This window comes from Phacochoerus africanus, chromosome 10 (genome assembly GCF_016906955.1).
Source record: "Phacochoerus africanus isolate WHEZ1 chromosome 10, ROS_Pafr_v1, whole genome shotgun sequence".
NCBI classification, from domain to species: Eukaryota; Metazoa; Chordata; class Mammalia; order Artiodactyla; family Suidae; genus Phacochoerus; species Phacochoerus africanus.
The window spans coordinates 5,298,858-5,315,361 of NC_062553.1; the positions used below are offsets into that span (position 1 = coordinate 5,298,858).

The window sequence follows — 16,504 nt, forward strand, 5'->3', positions numbered from 1 at the left end:
AATACTCTTCAGTTTCCAGGAAAAAAGCAAGACATTCTGTTAGATGCAACAGCATGGATACATCTTGAGAACATCTCACCGAGTGAAGTAAGCCAGTCACAGAACGATAAATACTGCACGATTCCATGTATACGAGGCATCTAAAATAGTTAAATTCGGAGTTCCCTTTGTGGCTCAGAGTAATGAACCCAACTAGTATCCATGAGGAGGTGGGTTCAACCCCTGGACTTGCTCAGCGGGTTAAGGATCTGGCATTGCCATGAGCTATGGTGTAGGGTACAGATGTGGCTTGGATCTGGCATTGTTGTGGTTGTGGTGTAGGCGGGCAACTACAGCTCTGATTTCACCCCTAGCCTGGGCACTTCCATATGTCACTGGTGCGGCCCTAAAAAAGCAAAAAAAAAAAAAAGAAGAAGAAGGAAGGAAGGAAGGAAAGTTAAATTCATAGAACCAAAAAAAAAAAAAAAATGAAATGCTCAGTGCCAGGGACCAAGAGGATGGGGCATGGGGAATTATTAACTAATGGCCATAAAGCTTTGGTCAGGCAAGGCAAATAAGCTCTAGAACGCTGCCACACTGCGTTGTACCTCTAGTCAACAATATATTTCTAGCACGCTTCAAAATTAAAGTGGATAGTTGAGTATGTTGAGTATTCTTTCCACAAAAATTTTTTAAAATAAAAAGCCAACATTGCAGGAAAGAGCTGCTGCGGGCCATCACATAAATTTCTGTGTTTTTTTTTTTTCCACTTTCCTTATTTTGATCCTCATGAAAGAACTAGCATTAGCAATCTTGAAATAATTACCATTGTAATTCACCTAAAGCAGGGCTGCCGCGGTAATTTAATTTTCAGAATGAAATTACAGCGTATCCAAAGGAAACAGTTCAGACTTCCTTTCCCATCTCAAATTTGCCAAATTCACATCTTTCTGTCGAATAGGAAATTCCCAGTGCCCAGCAACCAAATAAAAACAAACACCCTAACATGCACATACGCGTAAACACAGTCAGCGGATTTTTATATGTGATTGACGAAATTTTTAAAAATCCATCATCCTTACCTTTCCAAAACTCCCTTTACCAATGGCCCGCAGAATCTGAAAATGGTCAAAGTTAACTAGAAAAGAAAGAGAAAAAAAAAGAAACAAGTCAGATGCATCGAACCTGGTATTGGTTCTCGAAAGTCCTTCCCTGCATACCTGCCCATTTATTCTAAATGGCTCTGGTTTATTGCATGATGTTTGCCGTGTCGGCATGCCACCACTGAACGGACACATCTCAGCATACCCCATCCCCTCACCAACATATATATTTGGCAGTTAAAACCTCACCAATGTGTATAGAGAAAGAGATACATCGTCTAAGCCCAAGAAAAGGGATGACAGAGAAAAATCTGGATACTTGGATTATCAAATTCTTGTGCCTGCTGTCGTTCCCTCTGCCACGAGGACCCTTCACTACTTTTATCCTCGTCTTGTCCACCAGGCACTCTTACCTTACACATGCAGATTTCAGCTCACCTGTCCCAGGGTCTAAGGACTTAGTCCCGCCTCCATTATGGAACCTCTGAACCCCCAAGTGACATGACCACATCATGGTCCTTTTCTGCTTGGACATCTGTCTAACCCCTGGTTTGGGGACCCGGGAGAATGATGATCTCACACCCTCTGCCTGGTACTGCCTGGTCTCACGCTTCCTCTTCGTGTTTCTGGATGGGGCTCCCCATTCTTGCTATTTCTATTGTCTTCTCTAGTACGACCTCCGCCGCAGCCCTACAGCACGGCAGGCTGACAAGGTATGGCCAAGCCGCTCAATCCACTGGACACTTTTCTGCCCCCTTTTACGTGCCCACTTTCTCATATTTGAAACACCTACTTGGCTTCAACAGAGGTGCACCTTCTGTTTTCCAATTCATGCATCAGCCCTTCTGCACATTCAGCTTCATCCTCCAGCCATTAAACACGGGATGCCCATCAAGCCTCCATCCTATGACCTTCCCCCCCTCACTGGCTCCCAAGACTTCAGTCACCACCTAATGGCCAATGACTTTCCAGGCTGTGGGTACAGATTGATGCCTCCCCCACAGCAACTCCTGGAGGGTTTGGAGCCCCCATGAACTCAACGGGTCCAAAACAGGACCAGGAGAGGGTGTGAAGACAAGTGAACCCTCCTGCACTGTTGGTGGGAATATAAATCGGTGCGGCCACTATGGAGAAAAGTATAGCGCCTCCTTAAAAAACTAAAACTAGAACCACAATATGATCCTGCAATCCCACTCCTGGGCATATATCCAGAAAAGAGGAAAACTCTAATTCAGAAAGATACATGCCTCCCAATGTTCACTGAAACACTATGTACAATAGCCAAGACATGATGCAACCTAAATGCCTATCAACAGATAAATGGATTAAGATGTGGAATACTACTCAGCCATAAAAAAGAATGAAATAACGTCATCTGCAATAACATGGATGGACCTAGAGATGTTCGTACTAAGTGAAGTAAGTCAAAGACAAATGTCATATATCACTTATACGAGGACTCTAAAAAATGATACAAATGATACAAGGCCATACCCGGTACGTCCTCTGCCACCTCCCCTGCTTCATCTTCCACCACACTCCCCACACCCGCCGAGCTGCAGACAGACCATCTTTCTTCCTGGGCTTTGAGCAGCCATTCCTTTGCCTTCCGTGCTCTTGCCTGGGTTCTACCCCTGCTAGCTCTGCTTCCTCTTCGCTCTTCTGCATCCAGAGAAGGGGGCGCTCTGTGTCCAGCCTAAGTCTGCTCCCATCCTGTACACCGTGATGGCACCATGGGACTTTCCGCCAATACCTCACTCTGTGTCATTGCACATGCATTTGATTCAGCTCATTGTCCCCCCAACTGGACTCCAAGCTCCCCGAGGTCAAAGGCCACATTGGTTTTTCTACTGTATCCTGCAGCCAGCAAGGGGTTAGTGCACAGTCACATTTGACAAATATTCACCAACCAAAGGAACGAGAGAAAGCAGATCGCATTCACGGTGCCAAACACAACTCCTGGTACATAATGAGTGTTCGGTAAATATTTCCAAATGAGGTTGAATTACAGCCAGTTTCCAATAACAAGGAAAGACACGCTATTTACAAAAGATGAAGTGACTTGACTAGTTCACGACGTTGTGGGTGAGGATGTGGGGAGGTGAATGCTTACAATTAGCTCACTTAATGCCATGGAGGATACCTGGGTTGAACTGTGTTCCCACCAAGCCAAAGTCAGCCTCCAGGGTGCCAGCTCACACCTGACGTGCTTAGCATAGAGACGGGTTAACTTAGCAGAACCTTGTTCCTTTGACCTAGATTGGTTTCCTTTGAGCATAACTTGCCAGGAAAAGAAATGCCGGGAGTTCCCGTCGTGGCGCAGTGGTTAACAAATCCGACTAGGAACCGTGAGGTTGCAGGTTCAATCCCCGGCATTGCTCAGTGGGTTAAGGATCCGGCGTTGCCATGAGCTGTGGTGTAGGTCGCAGACGCAGCTCAGATCCCGCGTTGCTGTGGCCCTGGCGTTAGGCCGGTGGCAACAGCTCTGATTAGACCCCTAGTCTGGGAACCTCCATATGCCGTGGGAGCAGCCCTAGAAAAAACAAACAAACAAAGAAAATGCAGTATGCTCACCTCTTCCCCACTCAGCAGAGATCAAGGGAGGAGAGAAAAGCTAGGGGCTTGGGCTACACTAGTCGTGTGACAACTATCATGAGCCCCCAGGGGCATTTGCCACCCCCTCCCAATCAGCAATCAGCATCACCACTTCCCAGAAGGTTCCACGCAGCACCAGGCTGCCATCACCACTTCCCAGAAGGCCCCATGTAGCTCCAGGCCACCACATCTCTGCTATTATTTAACTGCCTGGAAAGCTTTGGGATACCCTGCACTTCGGGGAAAGCTACCTGGCCTTTGACACAGGGCCTGCGGGCTCTCTGTCTCATGATGCTTTTCCCCACTCCCAACAAATCACACAACCCCTGAGGGCAATCACTCAGCTGTCTGCAGACTCTGGTCCAGGGGTCTGAAGAACCCAGCCTGGAGTCAGACTGCCTAGGGCCATAGCCCAGCTCTGCCAGTGACCTTGGATGAGTCACTTGGCCTCTGTGTGCCTCACCCCACCTGTAAAATGGGAGCGATGGTGCCTTCCTTCCATAAGGGGACAGAACAGGGCTGGCACACAGCGAGCCTTAGCTGTGTGTGTCGGGGATGGAGAGCAAACTCCCGCTCTGCTGGGTTCTTCTGCGAAGGATACCTCACCAGACACCCTTGGCCTCGTGCCCCATCAAAGGCGATGTGGGGGTCTGAACCGGAAAAAGGACCTGCCCCGCTGTCTTTCTGCTTGTCCTGCTCTTTCTCGGGAATCTGTCTTTGGGGACTAAGCTTTCCCTCTGCTCCTTCTTGCCAGAAGCTTTTCAAGGCCAGGCCTCGTGCGCAGAGGAAGCGGGATCCAGAGTGGTTGCTGAACAGGAGGGCGAGCCTGGCTGATTGGGGGCTTCAGCCTCAGGGGCCCACTGCTGCTGTCCTGGGTCTCACTCCTCAACCCCTTCCAGAGGTAAGGCTCAGCTCTCCACGGGCCTCCTCTTTTGTCTTATCTCATAACTGGAAGGTGTATCAATTACCTAGCAACTTGGCAAAAGCCAAACGCTATTGTTATGTTAATTCTTAGGACTAGGATGTTGAAAATCTTCTTATTCATCCCCACCCCCGTGAAAGGAGTGTTCACGGGTGGGGGTCTGACATCGTGCAAGGGGCAAATAGGTACTTACTGGTTTTTTTTTTTTTTTTTGTCTTTTTAGGCCTGCACCTGTGGCATATGGAGGTTTCCAGGCTAGGGGTCCAATTGGAGCTAAGGCTGCCGGCCTACACCACAGCCACAACAACGTGAGATCAGAGCCACATCTGTGACCCACACCACAGCCCACAGCAACGCCAGATCCTTAACCCACTGAGCAAGGCCAGGGATCGAACCTGCGTCCTCATGGATGCCAGTGAGATTTGTTTCTGCTGAGCCATGACAGGAACTCCAGGTACTCACTGAATGTTTATCTGCTTATTGGACTGGTTTGGGTTTCAATGACCGTGCACATGGCCTGTGTTTTCCAGTTACTTGGCTCCTCCTGGACCTGGGCCACTGAGACTCAACGTAACAGCGCCTCCCCAAATCCACTGTGACGGAAGGGCTTACACTTGGCTGATAAGCAGACTGAAATGGCTTCAGTCAATGAGAGCACACGGCCAAAGGCAGTTTCTAGAAATCACACTGTCACATAGGGCTGTTGGCTCAGAGCAAGGGGAATTGGCTGAGGTTGTAGAAGTGTTAATGAGTGGGTGACCTAGAGTGACCTAGGGTGACCGTCTTTTCCTGGTTTCTCCAGAATCTTCCTGATCTTAGCACAGAAGGCCTGCATCCCCCAGAACCCCAGAGTCCTGGGAAAACAGGGACCATTGGTCACCTGTGGGTTTCTAGATCCTCAAACTGTCCTGCCTGAAAAAGTCGCAAGCACAGCCAGAGCTGGCAGGGGACAGGGAGGGGAATTCCTGAAAAGCAGCATCTGTTCAGATCACCTGACACTGAGACAGGGTTGCCACAGGTGATGCTGCAACGAGTGTGCTGCTACAGTGGAAACAGGTGGCATGTGACTGGCCAAAGGCCAAGCCAAGGGGTGGCAGGGACGTCACCCGAAGCCACGAGAGCAGTGACACGACCCGGAGGTTGTCACATGGACACTGCAATGACACGGGAGCCGTTAAATAACTGGTCATCTGCCCAGCCAGGCCCAACTCTCCCTTCCTCATTGATAAGGAGACCTCGGGTCTGTTAGGGGGCAGTGTGGCCAGTCCCAGGCAATGAGCCACAATGGGTCCAATTCAATGGGTTCATCGGGATTCCCCGGAGGCTTGTTAAGATACATTGTGGGGAGCTCCCGTCGTGGCGCAGTGGTTAACGAATCCGACTAGGAATCATGAGGTTGCGGGTTCGGTCCCTGCCCTTGCTCAGTGGGTTAAGGATCCGGCGTTGCCGTGAGCTGTGGTGTAGGTTGCAGACGCGGCTTGGATCCCGCGTTGCTGTGGCTCTGGCGTAGGCCGGTGGCTACAGCTCCGATTCGACCCCTGGCCTGGGAACCTCCATGTGCCGTGAGAGCGGCCCAAAGAAATAGCAAAAAAAAAAAAAAAAAAAGATACATTGTGGGTCCCCTCCTGAGTTTCGGGGGCGGCAGGGGGGAGTCTGCATTTCTAACAAGTTCCCAGGTGACACTGATTGTCCACGGGACAATTCTGTTCCCCACGGTCCCATGCAGCCGCCAGTGATCTTGTGACACAGGTCCAGTCAATGAGATCTAAGCAGGAGATTAATGGGGATGTTTCTTGGAAAGCATATTTTCCTGATAAAAATAGTTACAGCTGGAGTAGCGCCTGAATCTTCTACCTGTTCCTCATCCATGAATGTGGATTTTGATGTCTGGAGCTACAGCAGCCATCCTGTGGCTATGAGACAGCAAGCACAAGCAAAAGGCGAAGGCCTGGGCACAGCGGCCACTCCCTGTTGTTGAGTCTCTGGAGCCATGCCAGCAATCGCCTACCTCTGGACTTCTGATTCTATTAGAAAAAAGAACAAAATAATCTTATTTGTCCAAGTCACCACGGGTCAGATCTGCCACTGCCAAAAGCAGCACTGCCCCTCTGCTATACCAAGACAGCCACATAGAAGGAGCTTAGTAAACGCTAACTATTTTATTGTTGAATTTCCAGCCTCATTGTGATTTTACTGAAGTGCAGAAGAACAACGGTTGTCTAGGGTATAAACACAGGAACCAAGCTGTCTGGATCTGAATTCTGGCTTTACCACTCACCAGCTGGGTGACCTTGGAGAAGTCACTTCTCTGGGCCTCAGTCTCTTCACTTATAAAATGTGTAAGGTTGTCATAAATTTGAAATGAATCAATGGAGGTAAAGATTTTTGGGTTTTTTTTTGTCTTTTTTGGCTTTTTTTGTTTGTTTGTTTAGGGCCGCACCTGTGGCATGCGGAGGTTCCCAAGCTAGGAGTGGAATCGGAGCCGGAGCTGCCAGCCCACAGCACAGCCAAAGCAATGCCGGATCCTTTAAGCCACTAAGCAAGACCAGGGATCAAACCTGCATCCTCATGGATGCTAGTGGGGTTTGCTAACCGCTGAGCCACGACAGGAACTCCAGGTGCAGGTAAAGTATTTAGAGCAGTGCTGGTCTTGAAGCAACGCCCACCAACATTAGGTATTATTATCATTATGATTCAGTATGAGCAGCTTTTCCCCACTTTTCACCCTGACGGCACAACACTAATCGGATTAAATCACGGCCAAACATTGCATGGGTGATAAAGCTAGAACCACATTCGTGCCTATTAGTTATTGATGCTAATTATCACACTTGGTAAATTGGGTTGTTCTATCCTATGAGCCAGTGGGCTTTCTTTTTTCTCATTTCCATCAGGGCAATTATTTCTAATGAATTTCATAGCACTCTTCCAACATGCAGGGTGCATGAAGTGGTTTATTCAGAGAGCCAAGTGTGAATTTTCAAGACAGCTAGCTACTCTTGTTTTTGGGGTTTTGTTTTTGTTTTTGTTTTTGTTTTGTCTTTTTGCCTTTTCTAGGGCCGCTCCCGTGGCATATGGAGGTTCCCAGGCTAGGGGTCGAATCGGAGCTGCAGCTGCCACCTACACCACAGCCACAGCAACGCGGGATCCAAGCAGCATCTGTGACCCACACCACAGCTCACGGCAACGCCGGATCCTTACCCACTGAGCGAGGCCAGGGATGGAACCCGCAACCTCATGGTTCCTAGTCGGATTCGTTAACCACTGCGCCACCACGGGAACTCCAAGACAGCTAGTTACTCTTTAAACAATCTCTAATGGAAAGTAAACCCCAATCGATATGCTGTAAAAAGACATCAAGCAAAGAAAGCAAGGAAGTGTCCCCCTTTCCCGCCTCCCTAAAAAGCTGAAACTTGGAGCTTATTCCATGTACCACTGCACTGGGGCTGGTCATGCACGGATAGGAAATTTCACCCCCAAATAGTGAATTCTGATATCATTTCAAAACCTGCAAGATCTGCCAAAACTGACCCTCTGGTCTCCTCTCTGAGTCACCGTGGTCCATGCCTGCCCAGTTCATGCATCTCTGTTTCCTGTCTGATCCCATCAGTGCTTGAGGGGTTGGTCCCTGGACCCCCGTGGGGAAAGCCCATCAGGTTGGGAGGTGGTAAGGGCCAGAGGCGAAAGGGTTTGGTGCCCCACACAGCTCGTTTAAACCTAACCCCACCATTCTTGTCACTGTGAACCTGAGGAAATAATGACTGTCCTTGGCCTCGATGTTGCCGTCAGGAAAATGGGGGTAGTGATGCTCACCTCCGCAAGTCTGGGTGAGGGTCCCGGGCAGTGACAGAGCAGAAGGCTGACTCAGCCAAGGGAAGCCACCCTGGAAAGTATCTACTCAAACCCCTGCTGCAGCCGTGGACTCTCAGCCTGGCCACTTAGCATCTCAAGAACATGTCTGTTCATCTCTCAAATGAGGTAACGCTCATATGATGGAATTCTTCTCAGGATAAGACAAGTCTGTAATCAGCACACAATGCTGGCGGTTATTTGGTTTGGGTTTGGTATTTTAGCACGTACGTATCCAGGGGACTCTGTGAGAATGGGGCTGAGCCCTGTTCATCCCTGAATCGTGGGTACCTCGACAGGTAGCTCAGGGGGGTATGCAGTCAAGATCACCCAACACAGGGAGTTCCTGTTGTGGCTCGGCGATAATGAACCCTAGTAGGAGGATCCACGAGGATGATGAGGGTTCGATCCCTGGCCTCACCCAGTGGGTTAAGGATCTGGCTTTGCCATGATCTGTGGTGCAGTTTGCAGACACGGCTTGGATCTGACATGGCTGTGGCTGTGGCATAAGCTGGCAGCTGCAGCTCCGATTCGACCCCCAGCCTGGGAACTTCCATATGCCATGGGTGTGGCCCCAAAAAGACAAAAAAAAAAAAAAAATAACTGAACATAGAATGAACTCTGCAGTGAGGTGGAGATCAGGAAGGGGGCTCTCCAGGGCCTGGGAAATGAGATCCCCTTCTTTGCAGGACATAACTGACCTCCGTGTAGGAAGGAGGGACCACCCAGATGCAGCAGGCATCAGCATGAAATGCTTCTATGAGTCACTCATTCAACAAATACTTATTGGGTGAAAAAAAAAAGCACTACTGAGGGGACGGAGACGTGCTTGTCAAAGCGACAATGAATGCGTGCCGTGTGCCAGGTCCTGATCCGGGTACTGGGACCTAGCAGTGAGCAGAACACCCAAGGAGCCTCCATCCATGGCGCTGACCTTCCAGTGCAAGGAAGCAAATAACCCATCCATCTATATCTCAACAGTAGGAAGTGGGAAGTTCTATGCAGAAAAAAAAAAAAAATTCACATGCATTAGTGTCCTCGTGCTGCTATAACAAATTAAGCTGCATAGTGGCTTAAACAATACAAATTTATTAGAGCCCTGGAAGTCAGAAGTCTGACGCAGGTCTCACCGGACTAAAATCAGGGTCACAACAGGCTGGGTTCCTCCTGGAGGCTCTAGGGAATAATCCCTCTCCTTGTCTTTTCCAGATCCTAGAGGGCGCCCGCATTCCTTGGCTGATGGCCCCCCCATCACCCCAGCCTCTGCTTCCATCCTCGGAATGAAGCAGGGTGCTGGTGACCAACGTCCCTGAGAGGGACCCACCCTATCCTGCAGGGACAGTCAGGGAAAGTTTTCAAAAGAACGAGACCCTGAGCGTGAGTTTGAGGAGTAACAAGAGTTCTCCAGGAGATGAGGAAAGGAAAGACGGATGCCAGGAAAAGCGACAAGAAGAACAGGCACCCAGTGGCATGAGACGGCAGGATGAGGTCCTGGAGCAGCAGGACCGAGGGATGAGCAGAAAGGACGAGCAGAGTGGGGTTGGGGGGGTTATCAATCCACCAGAGCACTAGACATTTCTACAGGGCAGGGACGTGCTGGCCTCACTAGGAGCTTTGGGGGGAAAAGCACAGCCCCCAAGAGTGTCCGCTTCCCTTGTTCACTGGGCCATTTAGTCCCCAGGACTCAGCCTGCCAGGGACTCAGGTTTCAGTAAGGGGTTATTTAGGACTGCAGATGGGACCATGGCAGGTCTGACAAAGGAACACCCTTTCTGTCCATTCAGCTCTCAGCCCCAGGGCCTGAGTCTGCTCACCATCTGCAGAGCCTACAACTCAAGTACTATGAAGAGTCTCCAGTAGAGTCTGGCCGCACAGGTAACATAATCAAGCTTCTCACCATGACCCGGAAGGACTTGACCGAGCCTCTGTCCAAGCCTCCCCGTGCCCACCCCCTTCCCTCAGCACCCATCAGCTCCCAGGGGCTGTCCTACTGTTCCTCTGCCTGGAATGCTTGGCCCTGGTTTGCCCCGCCGCCAGCTGCTTCCCAGGCTCAGGTCTCTCCTCCCTGGAGAAGTGAGAGGTCCTCCCTGAGCACCCTGCTTGGGGGAGCTCCCCCTCGGTCCTCCCTACTTATCACCATTTAATCTCCTTCCTGGAGTTCCCTTTGGGACTCAGTGGTTAAGGAACCTGACTAGGATATGAGGTTGCAGATTTGATCCCTGGCCTCGCTCAGTGGGTTAAGGATTTGGCATTGCTGTGAGCTGTGGTGTAGGTCACAGATGCAGCTTGGATCCGGTGTTGCTGTGGCTGGGGTGCAGGCCGGTAGCTGTAGCTTAGATTCAGCGCCTAGCCTGGGAACTTCCATATGCTGCAGGTGCGGCCCTAAAAAGCAAAAACAACAACAACAACAAAAAACTCCTTCCTAGTCACGCCCACAAACTGAAATATTCCATTGTTCCCTTGCTGACCTGTTCACTGCCTGCACCCCCATGTTGAATGCTGATTCCTCATGGGCTGGGATGCCTGCCTACTTTGTAGAGTATGGAAGTTCCCTAAAAAACTAAAAATCAAACTACCATGGGATCCAGCAATCCTCCTCCTGGGCGGGATCATAGGGTTTCCAGAGAAAACCATAATTTGAAAAGCTGCACACGCCCCTCTGTTCATTGCAGTAATATTACAGTCAAGACATGGAAGCTACTTAAGTGCCATCAACAGAGGAATGGACCAAGAAGACGTGGTGCATACATGCGGTGGAATATTATTCAGCCATAAAAAGAATGAAATAATGCCATTTGCAGCAACGCAGGTGGACCCAGAGATTATCATCCTAAAACAGAAAGACAAATACGATATCACTTATAAGTGGAACCTAAAAACATGATACAAATGAAGTTATTTACAAAACAGACACACATACAGAGAAAACAAACTTACAATTACCGAAAAGGTAAGAGGGGGCAGGATGAATTAGGAATTTGGGGTTAACATATGCCCACTAGCATATATAAAATAAGTAAATGGCAAAGACCTACTGTAGAGCCTAGGGAATGATATTAAACATCTTGTAATAACCCGAACGGGAAAAGAATCTGAAAAAGAATAGATACATGGGTACGTGTAACTCAATCACTTTGCTGTGCAACTGTAACTAACACAACGTTGTAAATCAGCTATACTTCAATGGAAAATGTTTTTAGGAGTTCCTGTTGTGGCGCAGCGGAAATGAATCCAACTAGTAACCATGGGGTTGCAGGTTCGATCCCTGGCCTCGCTCAGTGGGTTGAGGACCCGGTGTTACCGTGAGCTGAGGTGTAGGTCACAGACGCAGCTCAGATCCCACGTTGCTGTAGTTCCAATTTGTCCCTTAGCCTGGGAACCTCCATATGCCGCAGGTATGGCCCTAAAAAAAAAGTTCTTAAAGAATTAATAAATGAATAAATAAAATGCTCTCCCCTCCCCAGGAATGATGGACACGACTATCCAGGTGTGTGGCTTCCTCCCTCACCAGGTAACCTACTGATTCAAGGGCCACAGACTCTGGGGCATTGGAATGGACACCTTCCCACCCAGAAAGAGTGGCTGCACGGAGGAAGCACGTAGAAACATTCACTCCAGGTGCTGAAGGTAACGAGTTGTGCCCTGGAAACGGCTACCGCACCCTGTCCGCAGGGCTATGCTTGTCCTCAGGGCCTGGGTGAGACATCTTTGCACAGAGCTCCCCTTACTCATGTGTGGTGCCTCTGCCCTAAGGGGTAGGTCTCATCCTCAGCCACATCCAGGGCTAATGCTCAGCTGGACGCTCTGATGCACCTCCTGGCCAGCATCCGCTCTGGCTGGTCAGGGCCAGAGCTGGACCAGTCATTCTGTACCGACTTTTCACATATCCCCAGACAACCAGTGTTTGCTCCACGGAGCTGCACCGCTTCTTTTAGCCGCATTAAAAATGTTTTGTTTTCTAGTTGATAAATGTGTTTTCATAAAGACCAAAAGCCTTTTTTTCTCACTCTACACCCTTATCAGCAAAAACACTGAATCTATAAGCATTTAAGAAGTCACATGGCCAATTCATACAGGAAGACGGTATGGCAATAATCTCAGGACAGAAGCTAATTTGGAGGCTGGTGGAAATGTGGATTCTATGATAAGGAAAGTGTCAAATATATGCTTGAAAGAAAAAGAGAGGAAAGACAAGCTAACAATTCCTTGAAAGCAAAGACCGTCTCAGATCCCTCTGCCTCCTCTATGGCCCGTGTATTGGTTTCCTGGAGCTGCTGTAACAAAGAACCACAAATGGAGGGGCTTAAAACAATATCCCACTCCCTCCCTCCTCCCCCTTGGCAACCACAAGTCTGCTCTCCCTGTTTGTGATCAGTTTCCGTTTTGTAGATAGGTTGATTTGTGCCATATTTTAGATTGCACATATAGGAGATATCATATGGTATTTGTCTTTCTCTTTCTGACTTACTTCACTTAGTGTGAGAATTTCTAGTTGCATCCATGTTGCTGCAAATGGCGTTATTTCACCCTTTTCATGGCTGTGTAATATTCCATTGTGTACATGTACCACATCTTCTTAATCCATTCATCTGTCAATGGACATTTTAGGTTGTTTCCATGTCTTGGCTGTTGTGAATAGTGCTGCAAAGAACCCTGGGGTACATGTGTCTTTTCAAATTATAGTTTTGTCAGGACATATGCCCCGGAGTGGGATTGCCGAATCACGTTAGCTCTATTTTTAGTTTTCTGAGGAAGCTCCAAACCTGTTTCCCACAGCAGTTGTACCAATTTACATTCCCACCCACAGTGTAGGAAGGTCCCCTTTTCTCCACACCCTCTCCAGCATTTGTTCTTTGTGGACTTATTAAGGATGGCCATTCTGACCAGTGAGAGGCGGTACCTCACTGTAGCTTTGATTTGCATTTCTCTAATAATCAGGATGGTGAGCATCTTTCCAGGTGCCTACTGGCCATCCTAACTGCTTATATTTGCAAAGACTCTCTTTCCAATGAAGGTCACATCTCAGGTTCCAGGTGGGCATCAATCTGGAAGGACACTAACCAACCCAGTACACCCAGAACAGCAAGGGTCCCAGAGGAAAGGTCCCATAAAGGATGACCAGATGGATGAATGAATGATCACATAAATGAGCCCACCCTCATGTGCACCTGTATATCCACACCTGTGTGTACACCTGCATCTGTGTGAGTGTAGAAACCAAAAGGTACTTTGAAAGCAAGACTGCATTATTTGGCTCTTCATTCTGGTAGAGCGGAATCAGAGTTCTGACTCTGGGAAAGCAGCACCAGCTCTGGGAGAGGCAGGCTTGGTTATTTCCCAAACCAGCTTCCAGCTGTGCAGCCCTGGGCAGAAAGTGATACCCATGCCAGTTCCGGCTCTCAACACGGTGATTCAAAGAGAAATTCTGTGTCACCAAGACCATGACCATTTCTCCTGGAAACCACACTATCTATCCATCTCCTGATTTTTTTTTTCGGGGTGGGGTACGTCCCCACCTGTGGCACATGGAGGTTCCCAGGCTAGGGGTCTAATCGGAGCTGCAGCTGCCGGCCAGCGCCAGAGCCACAGCAACACGGGATCCAAGCCATGTCTATAAGCTGCACTACAGCTCACGGCAATGCTGGATCCTTAACCCACTGAGTGAGGCCACGGATGGAACCCGCATCCTCATGGAGACTAGTAGGGTTCTAACCCACTGAGCCATAATGGGAACTCCTCCATCTCCTGATTTTTGACAAATGTGCAAGTCAATGGAGGAGGACAGCCTTTCAATAAGTGGTCCCGAAGCCACCTGACATCCACGGACCAGGAAACAGCTGGGTCAAGAGCCTTTGGGCAGGAAGGGCTGGAGTCAGACCACCAATCAATTTGTCCAGATGGGAACAGAAGACAGGCCTGCAGTGAGGTTCGACGAAGAGCTAGGGCAGCCTGGAGGCAGATCTGCAGACACAGTGAAATCAGTGAGTCTGGGGCAGGGAGTTTAGGGGCTGCTACTTCCACTATGAAAGAGGAATCAGACTCCTTGAAGAAGACAAACAGGCAGGGTGGAAGCAGAGCCAGAAGGTAGAAGAGAGAAGACAGGGATGGGTACCCTGGATGGCCCAGAGCCCAAAGATGCCCCCATGTGGCACAACTGCTTCAGAAAAGCCACACTGGGTCAGGCGGCAGGACAGCCAGCGCCGCGTCCTCTCCCCAGCACTCACCCTGGCCTGGGTTTGCCCACCGCTCCTGCCAGCCACCAAGTGCTGCTCCAGCAGCCCCCAGTGCCCTCGGCCCTCAGCTGTGGTCCTCCACAGGTGTGTGGATTCTCACATCTGACCAGGGGCCTGACTCATGAAGCACCACGTCCCCTGTCCCCAGCCCAGACCCATCCTACACACACACAAAGGGCCTGTATGGGTTTACTGTGCTGTGTCACAAATATCACACGCTTGCCAGCTTAAAACAACACCCCCTGATTAGCCCACAGCTCCGAGGTTCAGAAATCTGAGTGGAAACAAAGTGAGTTCTCTTGCTGAGGGTCTCAGGCCAAAATCAAGGAGTTGGCCAGGCCGCTTTTATTGGAAGTTCTGGGGCAGGCTCTGCTTCCTGACTCATCAACGCTGTTGGCAGGATTCAGTTCCTTGTGGTTACAGGATGGTGTCCCGTCTCCTTCCTAGCTGTGCCCCGAGCGTTCTCTTAAGAATCTGGAAGCTCCTAAAAGTACATGCAGTCTTTCTTGGGCTTCACATCTCTCTTACTGCCCTTTCTGTAGCCAGCTGGAGAAGTCCTGTGGTTAGATTTGATCCAGCCACCTAATCCCCTTTTTGCAATATAATGTAACACAATCACAGGAGTGGGGGACAGGCCGTTCAATATGGGGCCGTCTTAAAATTCCGCCTCCTACAGGGCCAAATAAATGATGAGGTCGTTGTCAGGAACTGCTGGAGATGAGGGATGGCCCCTGAAACACGCACCCAGGCACACAGGCACGCACACCCACGTGGGCTCCCACACATAATCTTATTCCCTCACTGGCCTAACGCAAACCAGAACGAGGATGAGATCAGGAGCCTCCCGGGACGGACGCTCTTTATATCCGTGGCCTGCAGGGTCCCTCTGGGGTTAGAAGATCTGTTTATCTTGTTTTTCCTTCCTGAGCTTCCCAGAAACGGGATTCTATTTTAGGCCCCAGGGCAGCAACAAACCGAACTGAGTCCCAGCCATCTGCCCATCAAAAGCTAGAATGGAGAAGCAGCTCAGAGGCTTTGGGTGGGGGCAGAGACGGAAGGGCCACCCCCTCCGATGGCTGCAGGATGCCCCAAAGCCCAGAAAGTGCCGATGGCTTTAAGACGAGGGCAGATGAGGCAGCTGGTGACAAGGGAAATCCTTTGCCTGCTCAGACCTGTCGAACTCAAAGGCTTCAGGACTTTTTCCCGGTGAGAGCACCAGAGTCCCCAGTTCAGAGGAGGTAGCTTGGTTTGCAAATGGGTGGGCTACACGGCGGCTTCCCTGGTCTAGAAACTGGAGGGGTTGTGACATTGTGGCAGAAGCGGGGCCTGAGAGAACACGTACGTGCTTGAGCAGGCAAAGCGGGGGTCTGCCCCCCCACCCCTGTGAAAACTGAAGGCGCTCACGCCTGGAGAGAGTCAGGCTAGAGCCCAGCACAAACTGGGGGGCTGATAAATGGCAGTGGGCGGGCGGAGGGATGGGGGTGGTGACAGGACTGACGATGGCTAGGGGCTGATTGGTGTTCCCCAGAATCCGCCTGCTGAGGTTCCCTAGAGCTTAGATGGGACTTATTTAGAAACAGCACATTTAGAGGTGATTAAGGTGAAATCAGGTCCCTAGGATGGGCCCTAATCCCCTGTCGCTGGTGTCCTTACAAGAAGAGATAAGGACACAGACATGCACAGAGGAATGACCACACGACCACACGAGGGCGCGGGGAGAAGGCAGCCGTCTACACCTGAGGAGGGCGGCTTCAGAAGGAACCACCCTCCCGAGCCTTGATCTCAGACTCTGGCCTCCAGGACCTTCTGTGAGGAAGCCCACTG

The 16,504-nt window shown here is 50.0% G+C and overlaps 1 protein-coding gene across 1 annotated transcript in view; it reads right to left on the bottom strand.

Annotated features, from left to right (window-relative positions):
• The window catches only part of STK32B (serine/threonine kinase 32B), a 366,748-nt gene that overhangs the window by 272,571 nt on the left and 77,673 nt on the right, over positions 1-16,504 (bottom strand). Inside the window, exon 2 of the mRNA XM_047799270.1 lies at positions 1,062-1,117. Within this exon, the coding sequence (XP_047655226.1) occupies positions 1,062-1,117 (56 nt within the window). The remainder of the gene's footprint in view (positions 1-1,061; positions 1,118-16,504) is intronic.